This window comes from Dipodomys merriami, unplaced genomic scaffold (genome assembly GCF_024711535.1).
Source record: "Dipodomys merriami isolate MVZ:Mamm:240054 unplaced genomic scaffold, mDipMer1.0.p SCAF_367, whole genome shotgun sequence".
NCBI lineage: Eukaryota > Metazoa > Chordata > Mammalia > Rodentia > Heteromyidae > Dipodomys > Dipodomys merriami.
In genome coordinates, this window is record NW_027205237.1 from 191,421 (window position 1) to 217,702 (window position 26,282).

The window sequence follows — 26,282 nt, forward strand, 5'->3', positions numbered from 1 at the left end:
CGTCACACACCCCACAAAGTAGCTGCAAGCAGCGCAGCCCAGAGAAGGGCTGGGTCCTCCGGACCTCTGGCTCCAGCTCTAGTTGTAGTCATTTGTCTACAGGAATCAACTTTCAGGGATATGCTGGGTACACGGCCTTCCCACTCCCACCCCTCATGCTCAAGGTGGAAAAATACAGGTCTGTTTGTTGTACTCCCAAATAGTTTTCAATTTTCCAGCACGTTACGAGAAGTCAGTAGAAGCCATGTGAATTGCTACTTGATCATTCTCTCAAATAGAAAACAGAAGCTATTATTACTACAGCTTCACAGGGAAAGGTCACAGCCAGGCATGGGAAAACCGACCGTCCCTCTGGCTGGGCTGGGCTCCCTCCCCCAGCACACCCAGCTTCACACTATTTACTGACTGGCGGTCAAGTCTGGAACATTTGTGATCCTAAGCAAATACAAATCATATCCAACTTATACAAACACTTATTGGAGCTTGTCTCCAGAGTCCTGGACATCTGCAGTACTTGATGCTCACTCATTTGGCAAGAAATCAACCTTTCAGACAGCACTTCCAATGTTTGGATCTGAGAACTAATGCAGCATTTCCCTCTGGTCAACATAAGCAGTCCAGAGAGAAAACGAACTCCATCTACCTCCGTATCAGCCAGAAGCTACACTCACTTGCAGAACCCATCTTACCTATAGCGACTGTAAGAGACTGGAAAAACTGGTGAGTAGGAAAATTCCATCCAACGCCCAGTACATTAAAAAGAATATTTGTGATTCCCATGTAAAATGGCTTTTGTGTATTCATCCTTCTAAATTCTTTTTGTCAGATGGAATGACAGATTTACATGTGAGACTGAACTTTTCCAAGTTCAAAGAATAAGCTAGTTTTCTCTATAAATATTTTTAGTTTAATGAAGCATGGTTTTTTTCTGTGGGGCTGGCTTACACATTAAAATTAGGAGATTGCCCTTTTTTTACAAAATATATAACCCTACTAAAGGACAGCGTTACTTGTATGTAGATAGAAAGTTAACGTGAGCTATGAGAAATAGTGAAGTGCACAGTCACCACTGAGTTATGACGTCATCCCCAGCGCATAGGCGGACAAATCGCTAAAATGCTGCAGGAAGAAAACAAAAAGCAGAGAAGTTTTAGGAGCAAACAGAGAACCACCCCACAAAAACTGAAACCAAATGCAAAACAGTCCACGCAAAGAAGTGCCTGACATCTTCTCTGAAACACTGACTGCCCAGGCTACGGTGCGGACTGAACGGTAAGTCACCATTTATTTTCAAAGGAAAGAAACAGGGATCAAATAGGTCTGGTAGCTGCTCTGTATTCACTGAGAGGTTTCAGTTTTTGTCTCCTTGATTCTTAACTGGTGATTTCTTCCCTTTAGATTTGGCAAATACCAAGTGTTTTTTGTTTTTGTTTTAATTTGTAGATATTTTAAGGAGAAATAACAAATTTCATTCTACTGCTCACTTTTCTATAAACTGCACATTAAATTCCATAAAATCTTGACTAGTAATTTGAAAATGTTAACCCTGCTTCGAATCTATTTCATAACCTTCACTCCTTAAAAAAATGACTATTTATAAAACAGTACTATTTTCTGAAAAGTTGTAGCACATACAGAAAACAGTGTGCCAACGGCAGCCACCGGGCATGGGAAGAACTTTAAACCACCGTGTAGTATTTTGTTAGAATATAACTGAGAAGCTTCTCAAAACGTGACTCTAAATGGAGAAACTGCAACCTCCTCACAGACGTGTGCTGTGGATCTTTACCATGTGTAACCAGAGAGACTACACTAGTGGCTCCTCTCTCTCTCGGTCTGTCCTGGCTCAGTCCACACACCACCCTGCCCTTCAGGGCCGCTGGTGCGTTCCACGGGCTGCTAAGACTCAGCACATGCTCTCAAGGTTGCCTGGGAAAGAAAACTCAAGAGGAAAATTATGGTCTGGAAATAAACAAAAAAGGACCTAGATTTACCAGGGTTGTTGTTGTTGTGTGTTCCCTCTGATACCGATGCAGTCAAGATTTTTTTTTGTATTTATGTGTGATTTTACTCAATAACATATCATAGAAATTGCCACTTGGAGGCTGGGCACCGGTGGCTCACTGGAAGCTCATATCTGGAGGACCACAGTGTGAAACCAGCCCAGGCAGAAAACTCTCCAGGACTGGAAAGCATGGCTCCAGTGGTGGAGCAAGAAGCAGGAGCACAAGGCCTAGGCTCAAGCCCAAGTAGCTGGCAAAAAAAAGAAGAAGGAAGGAAAAAAATGAAACAGACATTTGGGAGCACTGATATTCTCAGCAATTTTATCACCTGATCTAAGAAAATAGATGGCCAAGCTCTATTTGCCTTTTGGCTAACACCATGGGCAGAAAAGTTCAAAGATACAATCTCAAAGGTAAACCCAGAAGCTAGGGGATGTGGAAAAAGCCACTGATGCTGTTTTGTGTAATCTTTCTGAGGTCGTTTTAATGAACAATCTTGGGTTCAGCCTCCATTTCTGAAGTCCTGGCACAGGCATTTCACTTCACAGGACGCTTCTCAGACTTCAAGTCCAATCCTTCCACCTTTCCAACCTCACTTCTGACTTAGGATGACTGTGTCCAATAAAACATTTACACACACACACACACACACACACAGAGCTCCGGGACTGCACCGGACCGGTAGCCCTTGGCTGCATGTTTACACAACAATGGCAAGAGCAGTCTTATTGGGACACAGATGTTTACAGAGGCAATCCAGCATTATGGGGAAAGGAGGCTTGTTTTGAAGATAAACAGCTAAAAGAGCATTTGTTGTAACCTTGAGCTATGATTTTTTTTTTCTTGAACTTTTACCTCTTTCACCCTCATCTGGTCCTATCCCTCATGTTAAAAAAGCGAGACACAACAGTGCCTGGCACACAGCAGCTATATGGAAAGCTGAATTCCCTCCCACCACGGCTAAACTTACAAATCAGAACAAAACCCACAGGGAACTGCTTGAACTGTAATCCAACACAAATATGTAACAAAAGTCACAGCAAAGCAAACTGGAATACTTAGTTCCCTTTACTTATGGTGTATTTCTTATTATTGCCATAATTATGTAAACAACCAGCCAAGGGCTAATAGTCCCGCACCTCTGTGGACCTCCTGGTATTCACAGCAAGAATTTTCCAAGTCATATACCTAAAAGTTAGAATGCTCAGCTATAGGGTGAATTGTTACCAAGCATTTCCAATTTGTCTTCTAGTGTGATACGCTCTAGAAACAACGACGAGTTGTGGTCCATAGATGGACTGGAGGTTTGGCTGAGAAATAGAATACCTGCTTTGCAGAGTGCAAGGTCCCAAGTTCAAAAATTAGTACTGCCAAAAAAGATTTCATATGGCAAGGCACTTTTTATAAAGGAATACAAACGCATATGGATTGATAACATTTGTTGTAAAAGGGAGGAAAAAAATAACGAAACAGGAGAAGGCAGGAGTAGCTATAGGAGTGTGTCAGGGGCCAGAAGAAGAGGGGTGGAAAGCAGAGGGGCGGGGGGGGGGAAAGCAGAGGGGCGGGGGGGGGGAGCAGAAGAACAGGGGTGGAAAGCAGAAGGGGGGAAAAGCAGAGGGGCGGGGGGGGGAGCAGAAGAAGAGGGGTGGAAAGCAGAGGGGGGGGAAGCAGAGGGGTGGGGGGGAGCAGAAGAAGAGGGGTGGAAAGCAGAGGGGTGGGGGGGAGCAGAAGAACAGGGGTGGAAAGCAGAAGGGGGGAAAAGCAGAGGGGCGGGGGGGAGCAGAAGAAGAGGGGTGGAAAGCAGAGGGGCGGGGGGGGGGAAAGCAGAGGGGCGGGGGGGGAGCAGAAGAACAGGGGTGGAAAGCAGAAGGGGGGAAAAGCAGAGGGGCGGGGGGGAGCAGAAGAACAGGGGTGGAAAGCAGAAGGGGCGGGGGGGAGCAGAAGAACAGGGGTGGAAAGCAGAAGGGGTGGGGGGGGGGGAAGCAGAGGGGGCGGGTGGGAGGGTCTCACTCTGAGTCAGGCCTGCAAGTGTCATATGGTTCATTAAGAAGAAAAATGATTCCAAAACAATCAGCACTGTCCGTGTCTGCCACAGGAGTTTCCGGCGACTGGTGGCTGTTTCTGTGGAATGTGAGGGCTATGAAAGGGAAGACAAGACTTGGGACAGCTTTCAGGTGGCGGGGGTGGGGCAGTAGTCTAGCTCAGCTGGGGTGTGCAAACACTTTCTTGTAAAACAGTACAACCAGCTCCTTCACCTCTATGGCTGCTGGGGCCTGGAAGCGCCACATTCAGGGCAAACTAATGTGATGTGTCAGACAATGAATTCAGAAATCTTCCTGACACACTTACGGTGCCAAACATGTACATGGACACCAATAATACTGTACACTTACATGCTCAAATATGGATGCATAAGCACCATCTACAGTAGCCCATGAGTACATGTGTGCATGCACACACACATGCATGTACACACACATACACTGTACTCCTTTCATTGAATCATTTTGGACTATGATGCAGGTAATTCAAACTCTTCCCTGACCATACTATTACTACTCCTAGGGAGGTTCCTGTTAATTCAGTCACAGTTAATCTGCCTCTTTTGATAAAGGACTTTACCTTCCTATTCACCATGTGTGGTTTTTCATGGCACACCATTTTTTTCAAGAGTCTAGATATTGAAAAAAAACCAGCCTGGCGGTTTTGCGGGCTACTCCTCATGCTGAATTTGTCTGCATCTTGCATAGGTGGCTGTGTGTGTCTGCATCCTGGCAGGGGCCACCCAGTGCCAGGTTATCCCATTATTGACAGGTGTGGTCACTCAGTGGCCACCAGAGACCCCTCTGAAAAGGCTCTAAAGGAGAGGAGGGTCTGCTTTCAGACTGCAACTGTTCATCTGAGGGTTTGGACAAGCACACAATTATCGCTGCCTATGTAAGTTATTACACTGACATTGCACAATGAGGACTTCCTAATTCTACTGCTCCTTCTGTCTTTACTAGCTGGTATTCCATCAAAACACAAAAGCAAACAAAAAAACCCAGCTTTCCCATTTTCAGCCTCCTTTTGATCTGTAGGCACAGTAATACTATGCCTTGGCTCTGGACTTGTATTTTTCCAGTTATGTTCATCAATTAGGCATTCTTGTTGATGCCCAAACTACCCCCATGTTAAAGAGCCAGAGTCAGCTTCTATGTTGCGTTCTGTAACTTCCCCACTGATCTGACCACAAGACATCACCTTTATTCACGCCTGATTTGAAATCAGTCATTTCTCCAAGAAGACCTAGTTTCTTTTAGTAGGAAGGGTTGTGTAGGAACAAAAAGAGTCCCATGGTCCTGGGAGGCTCCCTGCTCCTCCTGTGTGTGCCTGGCTATGTGTGTGTACAGAGGCTCCCTGCTCCTCCTGTGTGTGCCTGGCTATGTGTGTGCACAGAGGCTCCCTGCTCCTCCTGTGTGTGCCTGGCTATGTGTGTACAGAGGCTCCCTGCTCCTCCTGTGTGTGCCTGGCTATGTGTGTACAGAGGCTCCCTGCTCCTCCTGTGTGTGCCTGGCTATGTGTGCACAGAGGCTCCCTGCTCCTCCTGTGTGTGCCTGGCTATGTGTGTGCACAGAGGCTCCCTGCTCCTCCTGTGTGTGCCTGGCTATGTGTGTGCACAGAGGCTCCCTGCTCCTCCTGTGTGTGCCTGGCTATGTGTGTGTACAGAGGCTCCCTGCTCCTCCTGTGTGTGCCTGGCTATGTGTGTACAGAGGCTCCCTGCTCCTCCTGTGTGTGCCTGGCTATGTGTGTACAGAGGCTCCCTGCTCCTCCTGTGTGTGCCTGGCTATGTGTGTGCACAGAGGCTCCCTGCTCCTCCTGTGTGTGCCTGGCTATGTGTGTGTACAGAGGCTCCCTGCTCCTCCTGTGTGTGCCTGGCTATGTGTGTACAGAGGCTCCCTGCTCCTCCTGTGTGTGCCTGGCTATGTGTGTGCACAGAGGCTCCCTGCTCCTCCTGTGTGTGCCTGGCTATGTGTGTGTACAGAGGCTCCCTGCTCCTCCTGTGTGTGCCTGGCTATGTGTGTACAGAGGCTCCCTGCTCCTCCTGTGTGTGCCTGGCTATGTGCGTGGGGGTCGGGTCGCAGCTGTGGAGGTGCTGCTACTTCTAATTTATAGGTTTTTATTTTTTACCATGTTTTGGGTAAGATTATGGACTTAGAACAGGTTTGTATCTTGAAGTTGCCTCTAGATAGAGGTACTAAAAATACACACGAAAAGCAACATAATTTAAGGAACACAATAAGGAGGAAGCAGGTGCAGCTGCACCCCCACACTCTCAACTCTGCTGCACATGCGGGTGCACACACACACATGCACTCGCACACACACATGCACACACGCACACACGCACACACGCACACACACACACACACACACACACACACACACACACACACACACACACAAGATACTGGTCCTGGCCAGTATGAGAAGGCAACTGGGTAACAACATACAAAAGCTGGTTGAGAAAGTATTTGGGAATCACTTTTGTGCATTATTTCCACTTTCACTGAAAGTTCTAGATATTTATATTCTTCTCCCTCAGCTTTACAGCCTGAATCTTAGACAAACAGGCAGACGGCGGCGGCTGAGCTGTCGTGTTTTCATAAATGGAAATACCCCATCTGTACAGCCAAGCAGTAGTACCCACTCATGGCCCAGGCGCCACACCAGGGAGATCCCAGGGCTTCCTGCCTGACTGAGAGGTATGAACAGCAGCTCAGCGAGGGCAGAAGAGGTTCAGGACCCGTGTCCCTGCACAGCCCGGTATTCCAAAGCACTGCTGCAGAAGTACAGGCTGGGAGAGATTCAGGGATTCAGAGCAGCCTTGTTACCCTGGTTCCAGAAAGAGAAAGGCATCCGTCCCCCAAACCCTGAAGGCAGGGGTTTACTGAGAGCTCTGTGCAAGGGTCTCCGACACCCTGGGTGCAGACTTTCAGGGTAAGTAAGCCTACCCAGGAGAAGGCCTGCGAGACAGCATTCCGGAGGCAGCAGCCCAGTCACTCCAAACCCGGTATTGCCACTGAGTGACACACTGCCAGGCACCAAGCACTTGACGCTTCCAGAAGTGGAACAACCCTTCTTAATTTACACAGGTAAAAAATGATACATAGGAGCATCTGGCACTGATCACAATATCAAACCCATTATGAAAGTGAGCCACTCACTTCCACATGCCTGCTTCAAGTCACTGCATTCACTGCCTGAACACCTGTTCCAACAAAGTAGTACACAGAGCCCTTTGTATCCCCGAACTCCAGCACACAGGTTTTTAATGATGATGAAGTACACTTCACTTACAGCCTGGCACCAAATTCTGTTCTTGAATCAGATCAATAGGAAGCACACCCACAGTTAAGGAGCAGTTCCCATGGTTATCAATTTGGTCCAGAGACAGCGAGATGAAGTAATACTGACACCTAGTGGACAGAGGCCAGACAGCTCCTAAACACCACCCACAAGGAAGTAGAACCAGAAACAGGTGAGAGGTCATCACAGGTACACTCAATCTCAAGTCTTGGACAGAATGCAGTCAAGAAAGGTGGAGTTTACACTTCAGTGGAAGAAGTTCTTAATGGTCTACAACTTAGTCTAGAAAAACATGCAAATCCTTCTTAATGGTCTACAACTTAGTGTAGAAAAGCATGCAAATACTTCCAAATGAGAACTAATTAGCACAGCTCCAGGTGTGTGACTGATATTCGACATTCATCCCACTGTAAGTTATGCTACTGTATGTATATATATGTGTGTGTGTATATATATAGTGTATATATATGTATATGTGTGTGTAGGTAGAGAGATGGATGGATGGCAGTTAGGGGTCAAGGTAGGCTGATTGTGAGTTCACACCTGCAGCCAGAGAACACCAGCCAAAGGTGAGGAACCACAGGCTCTTGCCGGCTGTCCTCACACCAGTGGCTTCACACCAGTGGCCTCACACCTCATTCCTCCTGCAGCTACAGCCTCGCCACTTAACGCTTACTGTTGTTCAGTTTCATTGCTATCACCAGTGGATCTGTTCCATGTTTTTCCTTGGACACCCACCAGACAGAGGACAGGAAAGTGAATCAAATCAAAGCCACAGAGACGGCACAGGACTGGGAAAGAATGGGGAGAATGATGGGAGGGGACACTTAGGTGCTGTAGGCACAACCTGACCAGTAGAACTGAAACCTCTTTGCACAATTATGTAACGAAAATAATTTTTAAGCCAAAAATGCATCCTCTTAAAATCCTTTTAGATACTAGAAAAGGAAATATCTCTTAAACAGGGGGTCCTGGGTGAAAACTGGAGAAATTAAAAGTGTCTATCCAATACCTCACTGAACTTTAAGACCCAAATCCAAAAGGAGAGAGAGAGAGAGAGAGAGAGAGAGAGAGAGAGAGAGAGAGAGAGAGAGAGAGAGAGAGAGAGAGAGAGAGAGAGAGAGGGAGAGAGGGAGAGAGGGAGAGAGAGAGAGAGAGAGAGAGAAAGAGAGAGAGAGCTGTGCATACAGGAAGAATAACAGCTGACTGACTTCCAAAGACAAGACTCAGAAAAACGCTGCGGAGCGGTGCATGTCCAGGCTCTGGCACAGAAGACATGCTACCCTGTGTTCTCTCGGGAATAGGGGGATATGTATTCCCCAACAAAAATAGTCCAGTACTCACGTAACTAACTTCATTTTTCTTCTGTAAAACAGAACACTTAATGAGGACAACCTCAGACACTTTAAGTTGAGAAACACTCACTAGATGCAACTGCTTCACTGAAAGGAGATCTAATGTACGCAACAACAACTTAAAGGTAATTAGAGTATTTTATCAGGAGCTTTAACCAAAATACCCTAAAGAAATAATCTCTTCTTCAGAGAAAGAAGAATTATGCATACAGTTAGGATCTACATAAAAGAGGTCACTCTGCATAGATACACAGAAAATGGGAGATAAACTCAGACCTAAGCATACTTTTCTTGAGATGAGTGTATTGCTGAGGTGAGCAGTGCTTTGGAAAGGGCCTGAATTGACCAAGTTCTGTGCACACAGAGCACCCTGAAGTTAATATTGAGTTTGCAGTTTGCAGTTTTCCCTGCCTTGGTTTACAAAGCAGCCAGCACCAGGAAGAAAAGACAGCCTTCCCCATCAGCAGGTTCTCAAACCATTCTGTCCCTGACACAGACACACTCACCAGAGTGACCTCAACTCTGCCAAACAGCAGAGGGAAAGACCCAAGCAAACCACTGCACTGCCCACACACCACCCACCCTCTACAAGCTGAACTGGGTCAAGAAACCCCCTCCTATCAAACCCAGCAGGAGGACGGAGAAGCTAATGCCTGGGGTGCGGCCCAGAGGCGTGGTCCACACCCTTAGGGGTGCGCAGGGGCCTCACACGGGAGCAAGCACACCACAGCTCAGCGTGTTTAAGTCCCAAGACACTGACGGTACTGCTATTTCACAAGCAAAGGAGCTGTCTGTCTCACGACACTATTTCTAAATATAGAAATAATTATTTCTAAAAGAAAGGGAACTGGCTCTCACTGAATCATTTCTAGGGAATTCATTATTTCTCAGTGTACTACGTTGTTTATCTGGGTTTGATTTTGTAACTTAAATGCAAGTCAGCCTCCCTGCTCGGTGAGTTGCCACAAAGGAGGAGGCGGTGCCCGGCCCAGGACCCGAGTGAGACCGAAAGTACACAGTTCACCTCTGCTCAACCTCTGAGACTGGGGTTCGGACCCCACTAGAAGGGAGCCACTCACTCTCCATCACAGAGAACAGTAAAAACGTTCCGGCAGCCTGAGCGCCAAGTCCACACGCTGACGGCTGCCCCCTCCTCCCCCCCCCCCCCGCACTCCGGGGAGGGGCAGCCTCAGGAGGTCGGAGGTCACTGGGGCAAGCCCTCCCCGGGACACTGCAGGCCCCCGCACCCCCCTCCCACCTGTGGCCTGGATGTGAGCAGTTCTGTCCTATCACCTTGCTGCTCTGAGTGCTGACCTTACCTCAGGCCCAACGATCATGGCCTGGAATCCCCCAAACGAAGCCAAAACCATCTTTTTCTCTTTGTAGGATGAGTGTCACTGGCGTTTTGTTATGGTGTCAGAAATAAAAAGAGAATTAGAAAATTCAATCTAGAGCAAGATCGAAGGCCATTCGAGACTGAGAGAGAAGCGAATTGACCGTGTGGGGAGCCAGCATGGTGGGACTGGGGAGAGGGGCTGATGCAAGTTTGGGGGAGGAAGGCCTCCGGCCACGCTGAAGGCAGGCATTCTCGCGGGGAAGCTCGGGGAAGCGAACTCCGAGAAATGCAGAGAGCCGACAAGGGGAGCGTCCCCTACCTCCACCAGCCCCTTCCCAGGAGTCCGGGCCAAGCGCGGGAATTCAAGGCTGGTGTTTCCAAAGAGCACCGTCTTTATCTCACAAATATTTAACTAGTTAGCGTCCTCAATGTCATTCTAGGACCATCATGCTAACAAACCACAGTCTGGAGGGGAGGCCTCCAAAGGAAGGGGTACTGACAGGAGGGCTCCAGACGGGAGGCGGAGGGGGCCCTGCTCCAGGCGGTCAGGGCGCGCCCTGGGCTGAGCACAGGCACTGGATGGGAGAAGCAGGCAGCTGCAGGCTCTCTCTGCCCTGGACTGGTACTTCTGACAGTCACGAAGCCTGTAAAGGCTGTCCTGACAACTCAGACTGAAGAGCTGCCCAAAATGTGATTCTGAACTTTCTACAACCCAGATTCTCAGAAGTAAAATCTACTGAAATTAACACTGTATGTTTTGTTAATAAACTGTTCTCTTCCTGCCCTTTCCTTGGCGGTTCTCGTCGGGGCCTAGTAAGTGCTGTACTACTGGAGTCAGCCCACAAGCCTTTAGCTCTCTTATAGTTTTTTTTTTTTTTTTTTGTCGGTTGTGGGTCTGGGCTTGGGGGCTGTCCCTCAGCTCTTCAGCTCAAGGCTAGCGCTCTACCACTTGAGCTACAGCGCCACTTCCAGGTTTCTGGTGGTTTATTGGAGATAGGAGTCTCACGGTCTCTCCTGCCCGGGCTGGCTTTGAACCGCGATCCTCAGATCTCAGCCTCCTGAGTAGCTAGGATTACAGGCGTGAGCCACCAGCGCCCAGCTAGCTCTCTTATAGTTTTATTGTTTGTTTGTTCGGTGTGTTGTTCAGCTAAGCCCTCTTACTTTAGGATCCTTCTATCTCTGCCTCCCAAAACAGGTAGGATTACAGGTGTATATCACCATGTCTGGCCTCAATGAAATATCTTAAAAAAAAAAACAAAAAACTTGTCATTTCAGCATGTAATCAATATTACATTCTTTTTTTTTTATACTAAGCAATCAAGATCAACTTTATCTTCTAATATTTTTAGCAAATCTCAGTCTGCACTACCGATACTTGAAATGCTCCAGAGTCGCACAGAGAAAGAGCCATCACAGGGGACAGTGTGAAGTTTTAGAACATTCTTGTGGAAAGCATTTCTCAGCATTTTCACATGATTAATCATTTGTCTTTGTTTTCTAGTCATAAAAATAATGCAATCAGATTTTCCAAAAAGTCCCCATAATCTCTTAATAAAAACAGCAGTTAGTTAGCATGCGGATACACGTGCCTGTAAGATACTGTCTATGTATAAAATATATGCAGAGTAGGCCTAGCTCAACAGCTCTTAAAAAGTAGGTACTATTCAGATCCATCTTATGAATACATATAAAATTTGATAAAAAAAACTAATACATTAAAGAATTTCTGAATGAAATAGATTAATGTTTTACAATTACCAATTTATTCAAATTACTACTTCCTGCAACTATGGCATTTAGAGGAAAACTATATCATTTTAGGGAAATACTAATCTCTTAAACATTCTCACACTGCCCTGTATTCCTCTAATGTTTCCTTACTGTCCTATGTCTACTCTGTTCTTCCCTTTTCATCCCAAGTGGAAAACGAAGGAATACAAGACAGCGGAGGGAGCGAAAGTGAGGAAAGAAAGCAGAGGAGGTAGAAAAGAGAGGAGGAAAGAAGGCTTGAAGAAGGGAGGAGGGCATAACTTGTTGGATTTGGTTGTATTTACTGCCCTACCTTTTATTAGAAAATGGTGTGACACCAGGACAGGGCCCTGGCCTGGGAAGTGTCCTCCTGGTCACTAACAGGCACGCCTCTCTTTCCAGGCCTTACAAGATGACCAACTCCACCACCACCGGGCCTCCGGAGGAGCCCTGCCCCAGGAATACCCTCATCACCCAGCAGATCATCCCTGTGCTGTACTTCGTGGTCTTTGTGGTGGGGACCATCCTCAATGGAGGGTCAGGGTGGCTGTTCTTCTATGTGCCCAGCTCCAAGAGTTTCATCGTCTATCTCAAGAACATTCTTGTTGCCGACTTTCTGATGGGCCTGACTTTCCCTTTCAAGATCCTGGGAGACTCAGGCCTTGGCCCCCGGCAGCTAAATGTGTTTGTGTGTCGAGTCTCCGCGGTGCTTTTCTATGTCAACATGTATGTCAGCATCGTGTTCTTTGGGCTCATCAGCTTTGACAGGTATTACAAAATTATGAAGCCCCTCTGGACCTCTTCCATCCAATCAGTGAACTCCAGCAAACTGCTGTCGGTGGTGGTGTGGATGCTCATGCTCCTCCTCGCTGTTCCCAACATCATTCTGACCAACCAGAGTGTGAGCAATAGCACAAAAATACGCTGCATGCAGCTCAAAAATGAACTAGGACAAAAGTGGCACAAAGCCTCAAACTACATCTTCGTGGGCATCTTCTGGGCTGTGTTTCTCCTGCTTGTCATTTTCTACGCTGCTATCACAAGGAAAATCTTTAAGTCTCATCTTAAGTCCAGAAAAAACTCTACTTCAGTCAAAAGGAAATCTAGCCGCAACATATTCAGCATCGTGTTTGTATTTTTTGTCTGCTTTGTACCTTACCACATTGCCAGAATCCCCTACACACAGAGCCAGACAGAAGCTCATTACAGCTGCCAGTCAAAAGAGATCTTGCTGTACGTGAAAGAGTTCACTCTGCTACTCTCTGCTGCAAATATATGTCTGGACCCCATTATTTACTTCTTCTTATGCCAGCCATTCAGAGAGATCTTACATAAAAAGCTGCGCATCTCACTAAAAACCCACAATGACCAAGACACTTCCAAAACCAAAAGAGGAACTACAACTCTTGAAAGTACAGATACTCTGTGAATTCCCCTACACTCTTCCATATACAGTCAATGTGTGTGTTGACTGCACAGTAATGGAGTTAAGACATAAATATGCCTGTGATAATTAACATGTCTGATATTATCCAATATTAATTTTCAGTATCAAATATATTTAGTACTGTAATATATTTAAGTACTGCAAGGTGCAAATTTAAGTGCTCAGACTTTTTGTAACATCCCATCAAAAAAACCACCAGCAGATTTTTCTAACACTGATCTTTATTTTTCTTACTAGTAAAAAATATATCCAATTATTCAATTCTATTCCATGAAAATAAATTTAAATTTATGACAACTAGTCTGTTTAGTTAAAGTAAAACAAAACAGTAAATAATAAAGACAAGAAGAAATCAAAGACTACTGATGTAGGCGCCTTCTTTCTCTGAAGACAGATAGCTAGTAAGATATATGATCCTTTTAAATAGGTCCTTAAAGACTAATTTACAAGTAGGCAGACTCTGATAAGGGTTGTTTGTATTGAAAAAGTCACAGTTTCCCTGACTGGAAACAAGGTAAGAAGGTACCAATAAAATTACTTATTACTTATTACTGGGCAACAGTGGCTCACACCTGTAATCCTAGCTGCTCAAGGAGCTGAGATCTGAGGATCACGGTTCAAAGCCAGCCCAGGCAAGGAAAGTCCATGACCTTCTTATCTCCAATAAACCATTAGAAAACCGGAAGTGGTGCTGTGGCTCAAGCAGTAGAGCACTGGCCTTGAGCTGAAGAGCTGAGGGACAGCGCTCAAGCCAGAGTTCAAGCCTCACGACCCACCAAAAAAAAAAAAAATTACTTATGAGACCCACACTCTTTGCTGATTTATCTCAAAGAAAAGCAGACATAAATAATATACTTGGCAATAACACATGATTGTTTTCTAAGAGCATTGGGAAGATACTAAATATGTGTTAAATATATCTCACAGACAGTAATTAAAGGAAACTTAAACTCCGGTATTAGAATATTATTAACTTAACTGTATACAAAAAACAAAAACCAGGGCATGACGGACATCCTCGGCAAACAAACCTTGTGATGCCTGTTAATCAAATGCACTTGTAAAAGAACAACCTGCCTGTGCTTACCCTTCACTACTGCCACAGAGTGGGTTAAATGCCCACCGTGCCCCGACAGAAATGAAAGCGAAGGCAGCAGAGGAGCCCCGGCTGTGCCTGGGCTGTCTGGGCTGTCTCCTGGAACTCTGCTTTAAAGCCAAAGTGTCCTTGAGAACATCCACTTTCCTTGACCGACATCGAATGCCTCTGTGCCAGCACTGTAAAGCAGTCTACCTTTCAGAAAACGGCATGTGATGTGCGTGGGGTAACATGAACTATATTAGTCCTTGAAGGTCCTTGGAAATACCAGGAATAACAGGCTAACCCAACCCCGTCTACAGGGGACCCGTAACAGCACAGGCAGGCAGCAAGGGCTGCTCCAGTCACCGGCAGACGCCACTACAGCTGGCCTACAGGTTCATGCTCAACTCCGTTGTGCAGCTCAATGCAGTTCAGATGCCTGCAGTGGTAGGAAAACAGTGAACGGACAGCTCGGGCCTCCTCAAGAGAGGCCCACAGGCTCTTGGCCCTCATCAGTGCTTCCTGGGGTCATAAAGCCTTTTCTGAAACACTGCATCCACAGTTTACAAGAAGGCATACCTCTGCCGACTGTGACATTACAACAGGGCTCTGCAACCTGAGGAAAGAACTCAAGTAGGTGGCTAAAAGTAGCTTATGGACACAACCCAAAGTCTCCTGGATTGAGAAATTAAGAAAGGGCTTGGTTAAACAAAATACAACGTGCTAAAAAAAAAAATTAGTAGGGACAATATGGGGGACATGCCTGGTTACCTACACCCGCTCCCTAAAGGAAGAATGATTCAGTATCCCTATGAAAAGATTCACTTCCCTTATCCCAAGAGACAGGAAGCACCTCAAGAGCTGGGGCGCTGCACCCCACGTCTGCAGTCCAGACACATAACCTGTGGCCTTAGCAGAGCTTCAAGAACCGGTGCTTGTACTTGTTAATTCTGTCTACAACCATGATGTAAACACATAAACATGCCTACCTAAAATAAAGAGAAACTTGGCAAAAAAAATGATGCTAATTTTCCTTTCGATCTCACTGAAACCATTCATCAATCCTCTGCCTAGTAAGTCTCTCCCTCAGCCTTTCCCTGCCTCCGGCCCTGCCTCGCCCTCACCCCCACCCCGGAACGGAGGCTCTGATCCTAACTTCTCACGGACCTAAAGTGTCTTTTCTAAACATCCATGTGTGCTTCAATGAGTCCTGTCCACAACAAGCACATAAACCTTAGATGCCTGTCTTCACAGTAACACTGGTAAAGTAAACATGAAATACAAAGCTTAGAAAACAGCTTCCCACTACTTTATAGATAAATACACACTAAAAAAAAATGGCAATATCGAACACTTGATGAGTTTAGAAAAATGCCAGGATATCTGAAACAAATCACCACTACCATCAACACCCTTATTCCTTTCAAATGTCCTTTTAACTCTCCCTAAATCCCTTCTAATCAATTTTCATCTACTGTGTTGAAAGATTTTTGGTTTTATAAAGCTAATAACAGCCAGCACCAATGGCTCACAGCTGTACTTCTAGCTACTGAGAAGGCTGTGTTATGAAAATCATAGTTTGAAACTATGGGCAGGAAATTTCATGAGATTCTTATCTCCAAAACGTCAGAAGTGGAGCTGTGGCTCAAGTGGTAGAGCACCGGCCTTCAGGGAGAGGGGGGCACGGAAGGGAGATGAGAGACAGCACCCAGGCCCTAAGTTAAAGCCCCAGTACTGGTATACAACACACAGACACAGATAATAACAAGGAATCTGACTGAGTTCTAACGAAGTCTCTTCTGATTTTATTCTTCTCATCTGGAAAACTAACAAGAAATTATTAGGTTAAAAAAAAAAAAAAAAGAAATCAGTGTCCTTTCAAACCATGAAGCAGAAGAAGAAACCAGAACCAGGCAACAGCTTCCAGCTTGCAGATAAATCAACGTTTCCTATCTAGAAATAAGGCAGTCTTAACCGCCGGCTTCACACAGTCTGTGACAGGGCCCAGCAGCTCCTTCACAGACAGGTGCTGAGACAGGCTCCGTCCAGACACTCACCCCAACCACACAACTTAAATCCACACTGCGTATGATCTAAATCAATTTCTAGATACCTGTTTTAACTCCCTAAGCTGTTTGAATCAAATGAGAAATACTTTCTGCAGGTCTGTCTTACAACCTAGAAAACAAATGCAAGTTTTTGCTGGGCACCAATGATTCACATCTGTAGTCCTCAGGAGACTGAGATCTGAGGACTGCGGTTCAAAGCCAGCCTGGGCAGGAAAGTCCTCAAGACACTTTTCTCCAATGAACCACCAGAAAACTGGAAGTGGAGTTGTGACTCACGTGGTAGCATGCTAGCCTTGAGCAAAAAGAGCTGAGGTCCAGTGCCCAGGCCCAGAGCCCCGTGACTGACAAAAAACTAAAAAAAAAAAAAAAAAAAAAAAAAAAAACCCAAACCTTTAAATTATAGGCAAAGTACAGTAATATTTAAGGTGTTATATGTAAGCATAGAAAAAGATTCAAATGTAAAAACCAAAAAGAGTTAACAGCTGGTACCTTTCTATATAATAATGTTCCTTCATTCCTATTTCAATTTGTTATGCAATGAACAAAAAAGAATACCGAGGAATAAGATATACCCTTTACCAGGCTGTTAATCTTGTTTTAAAAGATTGATAAAAAATTAACTGATGTCTCAGCAGGGTTACAACAATATTTTAACTTTAATTTTAAAATGCTAATGAGTGTCTATACATCCTGAGGAAGCATTTGCTGAAATACCTTATAACTTTAATGCAAGCTCTTCCAAGGCATAGACAAATGTCATCTTTAAAAACTCTCATGACACAAAACTTATCTTACTTTAAGAAAAAAGGCAAGGCCCTACATTGGGTAAATGGGATAAAAGTACCTCCCCTCTAGAAAATACTGGCAAATATTAATTAAGAAAGATAAAATTATTTTTAAAAATAATTGAGGATACTTTCATACAGTTTAAATGCCTTGCAAACCACAGTTTCAACTACGTCAAACTACAACATTTTAAACCACACAAAGGAAAGGAAACTTCTAGTACAGCCGCCACCCTGCAGCATGCTGCTCTTAGAGTGTCTCAGGACGCAGAGCTAGGCTCCTCCAGCTGAGAAGACCTCAGGTATGTCATTTTAAGTAGCTAATCTCAAATGTTTTCTCACACTAGGGAAACTCAGGATTTTCAGTGCTACCTAGCAAAAGCCAACATGTAATAAGGTTAATATCTAAGACAGCACAAAGTATTAAATGATAAGTAGGTCTTAGCTGTGAAGTACTGCCATTTTCTGCTATCTTATGGCCCCATTGGGCTCAAAAAAAAAAAAGTTCAAATCTGACTAATTATCCAGGCAAGCATAACTCTTTAGTAACTCAGTTTTATAACCAGATGGATAAAGGCTACGTCATAGTTCTCCATAACAGGTTCGACAGGTCTTAAACAGACTTTCTTCTACAAGCATTACAACAGATAATTTCAAAAACTTTTTATAACTCCCACCGAAGGGGCAGGGAAGGTGGCTCCATGGTAGAGTGCTTGCCTAGCATTCATGAAGCCTGGGGCTCAGTAACACATACACAGAAAAAGTCAGACGTGGCGCTGTGGCTCAAGTGGTAGAGTGCTAGCCTTGAGCAGAAGCAGCTCAGGGACAGTGTCCAGGTCCTGAGTTCAAGCCCCAGGACTGGCAAACAACAACAACAAAAACAAACAAAACAAAAACTCCCACTGAAAATTTAAGAGTTTGTTTGTAAGAAGAATTGTTTTGATTTTGTTTTTTCCTAAGCAATAGGCACTCTATGGGAAATAAGATACTTAAAATCTTTTCTTGTTTTGTTAGAATACCTCTGAGGACATCTAACGTACACTGGCTAGTAACTATTTGGCAAAGAATAAATCAAGCACTTAGTTCTTAAATTTGTGATAGAGATCAAGGGATATTATTACAGTATAACTTTTTCCTCTACTAGACATGATCAAAAAATGTAAATAAGCTTTCTTATTGTAACCTAAATGGAATTTCATAAACATATGAAGCACTTAATGATTTGTAAGCATGATTGAATGAAGTTATACTGCAATTGTTTTAAATAACTTACCTAATGAATATATTGTCAAATCTACTTACAGAGAATATGAATCAACCAAAACTAATTCTCTTATCAAGTAAGTCATTATGAGACTATATAAGATAATTGTGCAAGCAAAGGGGCACTTAGAGGAACACATTATCACGTTGCTATTATTAGATAACATTTGAAACAAAAGAGCTTAAGTCAAAATCCTACAACGTTAAAGTTCAAATAAGCAAAGGTGAGGATGTGATCAATGTACAGAAAAGTAGGCTCAAAATTCTAAGATACAAATATATAAGTAACTATCAAAAGCCAAGAGTCATAAAGTCAGAGCAACCTGTAACAGTATTTGGAAACAAAGAACTCCCTTCAGGACGGTAGACAGATTTCAACAATAGGAAAGACAGGGTAGAAAGCATGACAGTGATCAAGAACAGATTCTAATCTTTTTCAAACATGAAAAATTCTGAGCAATCACCAGCACCGAACCTCAGGCTCCTCGAGTGAGGTGAAGAATGGACGGCTAGTGTCATTAAAGGTTTATCTACCATCACAGTCCCAGGCTTCCAACACTGATCACAGACAGGAAAGACCCCACAAGTCTTCAGTAGAAACTTAAGGCTGAGGCGCAGGGAGTACTAGATGGCGTGTGGCTTGCACAGCAGGCCCTGGGCTGGCTCAGCCCAACACCAGTAAGAGACCAAGACAGTGGGGAGAGCAGGAAGAAAGGAGGCTATAGAACTTTGAAAACAAAGTCTAAATATACAGGCTAAAATTAAATTCAGCTTTTAGACACATAAAGATGAAACATCAAAATACATCAACAGCTTCCCTCTTTGTAATAGCACTTACAGATTAAGAATGTTTCAATTCGTTTACATGGAAATGGTTTAGAAGCCCTCGAGAAAGGCCTGGCTGCGCACTTTAACCCGTTAGAGTCATCACGGAGACTATGAGTGCTGCCTGTGCCTTCTGAGGAGATGGGCTGGGCTGGCGTCCTGGCTCTGTCACTTCCAGCTATACAGGCCAAGGGATCTAACCTCACTGTGTTTCCGTTTTTCATCTGCAAAAGCACAGCTTAGAACAAGATGATGTATGTATAACGCAGTCACCGGACATAGAGTGCTTGACTACTGCTGCTGTGTACAGGGTGGCTTTATTCATGGACCTACAGCCCTGACTCAATGAGGAAGGGGCTAAGACATGGAACTTTTAAGTGACACATTTAGAATGTTTTATGTTCATCTGCCCTACTAATCTGTACACCCTGTTTTTTCAAGATACACTCAATGTGAGTATTCATATTTAGAAAGACTTGAAAAGGTTGTTTTCAAGAGAGACTTAATTGCTGAAATGGCTTCTGTGTCCAAACCCATTATTTACTATTTATTATTTTCTCTTTTCAAAAAGGTTGTATCTAAAACTTTGCCTGTTATAACCCAAAAGAAACCTGCTCATTAAAACCAACAGAGCTGGGCAATAGTGGCTCATGCCTATAATCCTAGTTTCTTAGGAAGCTGACAACTGAGGATGACAGTTCAAAGCCAGTCTGGGGAAGGAAAAGTAAATGGTTCTGACCTCCCAAAGTCAGAAGTAGAGGTGTGGGTCAAGTGGTAGAGCACTTGCTTTGAGCAGAAAAGCTCAGGTACAGCACTCAGGCCCTGGGTTCAAGGACCAGGACTGGAATAAAAAAAAAAAAAAGTTGTTTGTTTAATGTCCATAGGATGATCCACAGCCAGCACCAAACCAAGTTCCTGAGGCCCTGGGTGTGAGAAAAATGGCCTTTTCTTATCCAAGTGTGTTGCTTTGGTCAGAAAGTAAAAGAACTGCTTTGGGACAAGGAAGGATTTTTGAAATATAAGGTTTTTGTCTTAATTAGTTTTTTCCCTACATATTTCTTACTGTAAAGTAATGAACACATTTCCTATTAAGCTTTGTTACTGCCTCCTTTGTTTTTCCCTTGCCATCCCTTTCCTTAATTGGTTTTTATAAGATGAAATTAAGCCATACCTCAGAAGACAAAACCTTAGATGGTTCAAGAAATAGCAGAGTGTACCATTAATCTTATTTCAAAGTCACCTTATATAAACACATTTAACACTGTGCAAACCAGCCAATCATGAGCAGATTATGAACTTGAGCTCAATCCAAGGAAGCAGAGTGGCGGGGCAGGGAAGAGCTGATAAAGAAGACAGAACAAGAAGACCTTCTTATCCTAAGGAGGTCAATCTCAGTAGTTCTAAAGAAATGTCATACTTCTGGGATTTTGAACCCCCAAAATTTCACAGTGGGGGAAAAAAAACACCCAATGCTAAAGTTTTGATAGTGGAATATCTAGAATCTCACATTTTGCTTTTCACAAAACTACTTAAAATCACTTCCCAGAACTACATTAGTACTGTCCAATAGTGATACAATCAAAACACAAAAGTGATCTAAGCTTTTCTAGTAGTTGCATTTTAAAAAAGCAAAACAAATGATTTTATTAGTATACTGAACCTAATATACCAAAAACATCATTTCAACTGTTCAACCTAAAAACATTAATAAGGAATTGGTTCAAAGAATTGTAAGGTATATTAAGTAGGTAGGTTTCATTGGGTAGCCGATGAAGAGAACACCGTGTGCTATTCAGGCAGGAGAAGTTTATTACCTAACTGCTGTCCCCACCTGGGGTGACCCACCCCTGGGCCAGGACTTATCTAGACCAAGGACAGGAAGAGGTGTGGCCACACAGGATCCGAATGTGACCTCAGGGCCTGGGACCCCCCTTTGGTCAGAAGGGAGGCCTGTGACCAGAGGTGGCCCAGGATGTGACTCAGCAGGAGGGGGAGGTGGCTGCGTCCAGGTGTGCCGGTTACCTAGGTAACAGGACGGCTGAAGGCTTAGCCAGGAGGGAGGGAGATGTGTGCACAGGGCCGGCATGACCCAGGCAGACCTTACAAGAATGACTTGTGCAAAAAGGTGTCATTTACACTAAAACTTGAAAGTATGGAGCATATCTTCTGCTTGCAGCTCATGTGACCACTTCAAGTACTTCAGAGCCCGTGGCAGAGGACACAGTGTGTTAGATACCACAGGCCTCTCCCACCGGGAAACTTGGGGAGGGAAAGGAGGCAGCAAACACCACCCCAACACCACCTTTCAGTTCTTTCTGATGAGGGGGAAAGCGAAGAAAGGGATGACATTATCCAAACTTATGAAATGTTAACCTTTTTCTGTACACCTTAATAGTAACAGTAAAATTGTACTTGATTTTTTTTTAAAGAACAATGAAACCTCTGGAACTCTAATAGGTTTCACAATACAGAATCTATTTTCTAATTATTACTCTGTAATCTTAAAAGTTACTGTGATCCCTTACCTCCCTAGTCACCTAGCCTCAGACAGCATGAGGAACTAAAAATAAGTCTTTTAGGACAAAGATTTACAAGGGGGGGGGAGGGAAAAGAAAGGGGGGAAAAAGGAAGGGGGGAGGAGGAAAAAAGAAAAAGGAAGGAAGTAGAAAGAACAAAGTTGGGCACTGGTGGCTCACACCTGTAATCCTAGCTACTCAGGAAGCTGAGATCTGAGGATTGTGGTTCAAAGCCAGCCCAGGCAGCAAAGTCCCAGTAAGATTCTTTTTTTTTTTTTTTTTTTTTGGGGGGGGGTCCGGTCGTGGGGCCTGAACTCTGGGCCTGGGCACTGTCTGTCCCTCAGCTCTTCAGCTCAAGGCTAGCGCTCTACCACGAGCCACAGAGCCACTTTCGGCTTTTTTCTTTTTGCTTATGTGGTGCTGAGGAATCAAACCCAGGGCCTCAGGCATGCAAGGCAAGCGCTCTACCACTGAGCCACCTTCCCAGCCCCCCCCCCAGTAAGATTCTTATCACCAATTAATCACTCAAAAACTGGAAGTGGTGCAGTGGCTTACACGATACAGCATTAGGTTAAGCAAAAGAGCTCAGGGACCTGAGTTTAAGACCCACAACCGACCAAAAGCAAAAACAAAACAAAAAGAAATGGAGAAAACCAGAAAGCCTCACTGCAAGCTGTTCAGTCACTAACCACAACCCATTTCCTTTCTCTACTTCTCCATTTCTGGCCACTCACCTCCTCTGCAAAGAAATCTACAGGGATTTCCTGAAAGTCAGGGCAGCAGGCAATGGAAAACCCATGCTTCCTCACAGATCTAGCATGGGAGTTCCCACCAGCCCACAGAGCACACAGTGAACTCACCAACAGAATGACAGGAAATACAAAGACAAGGTATTCTAGGACAAATGGTTTTTGTCAGTGGTTAGTTTCCATCCAACATGTTTTGCTTATAAAGGTTTTGTTAGATAAAAGCTTTGGATCAAGCCGGGCGCCAGTGGCTCATGCCTGTCATCCTAGCTACTCAGGAGGCTGAGATCTGAGGATCACAGTTCAAAGCCAGGCTAGGCAGGAAAGTCAACAAGACTCTTATCTCCAATAAACTACCAGAGAACCGGAAGTGGTGCTGTGGCTCAAGTGGTAGAGTGTTCACTTTGAGCTGGAGAGCTCAGGGACAGCACTCAGGCCCAGAGTTCAAGCCCCATGACCAACAACAAAAAAAAAAGTAGTGGGGGGGGGACTCCAACACACTTTAGTTCTCTTGTGTTGCCCAAGCTGTGGAAGTAGAGCTATTTCATTTTTTTATTATTACTCAATGTATATTTATCCTAATATTTTTTCATGACAACTGAGTCCTAAACTGTTTATATACATGTAATTATAGAATACAGTCACCTGTAGTCAATGGCTAATAATAAAAGGTAATAATAGAAAAAAGGAAAGTTGTTTGTAATTCTAACTACTAACCACCCTGCGCTTTCTTTTTAACAGATTCACTGGATTTTTATTTTAACTGAAATATCGTCCTTTTCCCTCAAGATGACAAACAGTTCATTCTTCTGTCCCATTTACAGAGATCTGGAGCCATTTACATATTTCTTTTATTTAGTTTTCCTTGTTGGAATTATTGGAAGTTGTTTTGCAACCTGGGCTTTTATACAGAACACTACAAACCACAAGTGTGTAAGCATCTACTTAATCAATCTTCTTACTGCTGATTTCCTGCTCACGCTGGCTTTACCAGTGAAGATTGTGGTTGACCTGGGCGTGGCACCCTGGAAGCTGAAGATATTCCACTGTCAAGTAACAGCCTGCCTTATCTACATCAATATGTACTTGTCCATCATCTTCTTGGCCTTCGTCAGCATCGATCGCTGTCTACAGTTGATATGCAGCTGCAAGATCTACCGAATACAAGAACCTGGATTTGCCAAAATGATATCAACTGTGGTGTGGCTCATGGTCCTTCTGATAATGGTGCCCAACATGGTGATCCCCATCAAGGACATCAAGGAAGAGGCAGAGGTGGGCTGCATGGACTTTAAAAAGGAGTTTGGAAGAAACTGGCATTTGCTGACAAATTTCCTATGTGTAGCAATATTTTTAAACTTCTCAGTCATCATTTTAATATCCAACTGCCTTGTAATTCGACAACTCTATAGAAACAAAGACAATGAAAGCTATCCGAATGTGAAAAGAGCCCTTATAAACATACTCTTAGTGACCACTGCCTACATTATTTGCTTTGTTCCTTACCACATCGTTCGCATCCCATACACCCTCAGCCAGACAGAATTCATAACAGACTGCTCAACCAGGATTTCACTCTTCAAAGCCAAGGAGGCCACACTGCTCCTCGCTGTGTCCAACCTCTGTTTTGACCCTATCCTATACTACCATCTCTCAAAAGCATTCCGATTAAAGGTGACGGAGACTTTTGCTTCACCAAAGGAGACTAAGGCTCAAAAAGGAAAGTCAAAATGGGAAGACAACGCATAAATTATGGGCCTTTTCATGCTTTCACTTCTTGGCATACTATACCATAAAGTTACTTCAAGTTTTCAAAGAGAAATAAAAAAGAATCTTGGCAACAAAACATTACAGCTAGCCAGCCAATGCGCTGGTCTCTGCAGAAACCCTTTTTCTCAATGCAGGCAAGGGCTGTACTCTTTGGGAGATGGGGGATCTGCAGTAGGGCTTGCGCTCTGGGGTAGTGCCAACCCTCACCCACTGCTCATGGAGGTGGGGATCTGCAGTAGGGCTTGCGCTCTGGGGTAGTGCCCTCACCCCCCTGCTCACGGAGGTGGGGATCTGCAGCAGGGCTTGTGCTCTGGGTAGTGCCAACCCTCACCCCCTGCTCATGGAGGTGGGGATCTGCAGTAGGGCTTGCGCTCTGGGGTAGTGCCCTCACCCCCTGCTCATGGAGGTGGGGATCTGCAGCAGGGCTTGTGCTCTGGGTAGTGCCAACCCTCACCCACTGCTCATGGAGGTGGGGATCTGCAGTAGGGCTTGCGCTCTGGGGTAGTGCCCTCACCCCCTGCTCTTGGAGGTGGGGATCTGCAGTAGGGCTTGCGCTCTGGGGTAGTGCCCTCACCCCCTGCTCTTGGAGGTGGGGATCTGCAGTAGGGCTTGCGCTCTGGGGTAGTGTCAACCCTCACCCCCTGCTCATGGAGGTGGGGACCTGCAGTAGGGCTTGCGCTCTGGGTAGTGCCCTCACCCCCCTGCTCATAGAGGTGGGGATCTGCAGCAGGGCTTGCGCTCTGGGGTAGTGCCAACCTCCTTGCTCTTGGAGGTGGGGATCTGCAGTAAGGCTTGCGCTCTGGGGTAGTGCCCTCACCCCCTGCTCTTGGAGGTGGGGATCTGCAGTAGGGCTTGCGCTCTGGGGTAGTGCCAACCTCCTTGCTCTTGGAGGTGGGGATCTGCAGTAGGGCTTGCGCTCTGGGGTAGTTCCCTCACCCCCTGCTCTTGGAGGTGGGGATCTGCAGCAGGGCTTGTGCTCTGGGTAGTGCCAACCCTTACCCCCTGCTCTTGGAGGTGGGGATCTGCAGTAGGGCTTGCGCTCTGGGGTAGTGCCCTCACCCCCTGCTCTTGGAGGTGGGGATCTGCAGTAGGGCTTGCGCTCTGGGGTAGTGCCCTCACCCCCTGCTCATGGAGGTGGGAATCTGCAGCAGGGCTTGCGCTCTGGGGTAGTGCCAACCCTCACCCCCTGCTCTTGGAGGTGGGGATCTGCAGTAGGGCTTGCGCTCTGGGGTAGTGCCAACCCTCACCCCCTGCTCTTGGAGGTGGGGATCTGCAGTAGGGCTTGCGCTCTGGGGTAGTGCCCTCACCCCCTGCTCTTGGAGGTGGGGATCTGCAGTAGGGCTTGCGCTCTGGGGTAGTGCCAACCCTCACCCCCTGCTCTTGGAGGTGGGGACCTGCAGTAGGGCTTGCGCTCTGGGGTAGTGCCCTCACCCCCCTGATCATGGAGGTGGGGACCTGCAGTAGGGCTTGCGCTCTGGGATAGTGCCAACCCTCACCCCCCTGCTCATGGTTGGCTCTCGGCTTCTAGCCAGCCACGTTCTGCAGGTTTCTTATGCACCTTAATCCAAATACTTGCAAAAGAAAACTAAAAAGTCTTATTGAACCAATGTCAAACTGCTAATACCTTAAAAACAAAGAGAATTAAGAATGTAGACCCAGAGTTCTCACTTTAATGCTTAGGATTTCTTGGTGAAAATATGCAAAACAGCCTCCATGTAAGTTACCAGGAACCCTGTCGCAGTGTAATTTTAATTGGCTTCAGGTTACATTTTTTTTTTAAAGCAACTTACATGAAATACCTATTTCTAATCGATCATCACTTCAAAAGACAATAATCTTTCCATTTAAAACTCCAAGTTTTCTAACATGGTAACTAGCAATTTTTATTTTTAAAAAAGCTTGCAAATGCATGTATGATTTCTACTATGTATTATTTCTAATATGTCAAATATATTTACATTCCACCTGTAGATTCTGAAGGCTTGCTATGG

General features: G+C 45.1%; 3 protein-coding genes across 14 annotated transcripts in view; 2 read left to right on the plus strand and 1 right to left on the minus strand.

The window, feature by feature from the left end:
* LOC138804484 (mediator of RNA polymerase II transcription subunit 12-like protein) overlaps positions 1-26,282 on the minus strand; it is a 215,186-nt gene that overhangs the window by 123,656 nt on the left and 65,248 nt on the right. The window lies entirely within an intron of this gene.
* On the plus strand, positions 509-14,047 carry LOC138804485 (P2Y purinoceptor 14-like). Of its 4 annotated transcripts, none has more exons than XM_069988761.1 (3): positions 509-720; positions 1,093-1,272; positions 12,195-14,047. In XM_069988761.1, exons 2-3 carry the CDS (start codon positions 1,193-1,195, stop codon positions 13,219-13,221), a joined length of 1,107 nt encoding a protein of 368 aa, XP_069844862.1. In that variant the 5' UTR covers positions 509-720; positions 1,093-1,192; the 3' UTR covers positions 13,222-14,047. The 4 variants fall into 4 exon arrangements, with proteins under 4 accessions (XP_069844862.1, XP_069844864.1, XP_069844861.1 ...); XM_069988763.1 differs by lacking the exon at positions 1,093-1,272 and adding an exon at positions 8,729-8,832; XM_069988762.1 differs by lacking the exon at positions 509-720 and adding an exon at positions 8,729-8,832 and having other exon boundaries at positions 1,185-1,272.
* LOC138804490 (G-protein coupled receptor 171) lies at positions 17,394-24,522 on the plus strand. 2 transcript variants are annotated; one of them, XM_069988769.1, is made up of 2 exons: positions 17,394-17,473; positions 23,263-24,522. In XM_069988769.1, exon 2 carries the CDS (start codon positions 23,311-23,313, stop codon positions 24,268-24,270), a length of 960 nt encoding a protein of 319 aa, XP_069844870.1. In that variant the 5' UTR covers positions 17,394-17,473; positions 23,263-23,310; the 3' UTR covers positions 24,271-24,522. The 2 variants fall into 2 exon arrangements, with proteins under 2 accessions (XP_069844870.1, XP_069844871.1); XM_069988770.1 differs by lacking the exon at positions 17,394-17,473 and adding an exon at positions 18,485-18,511.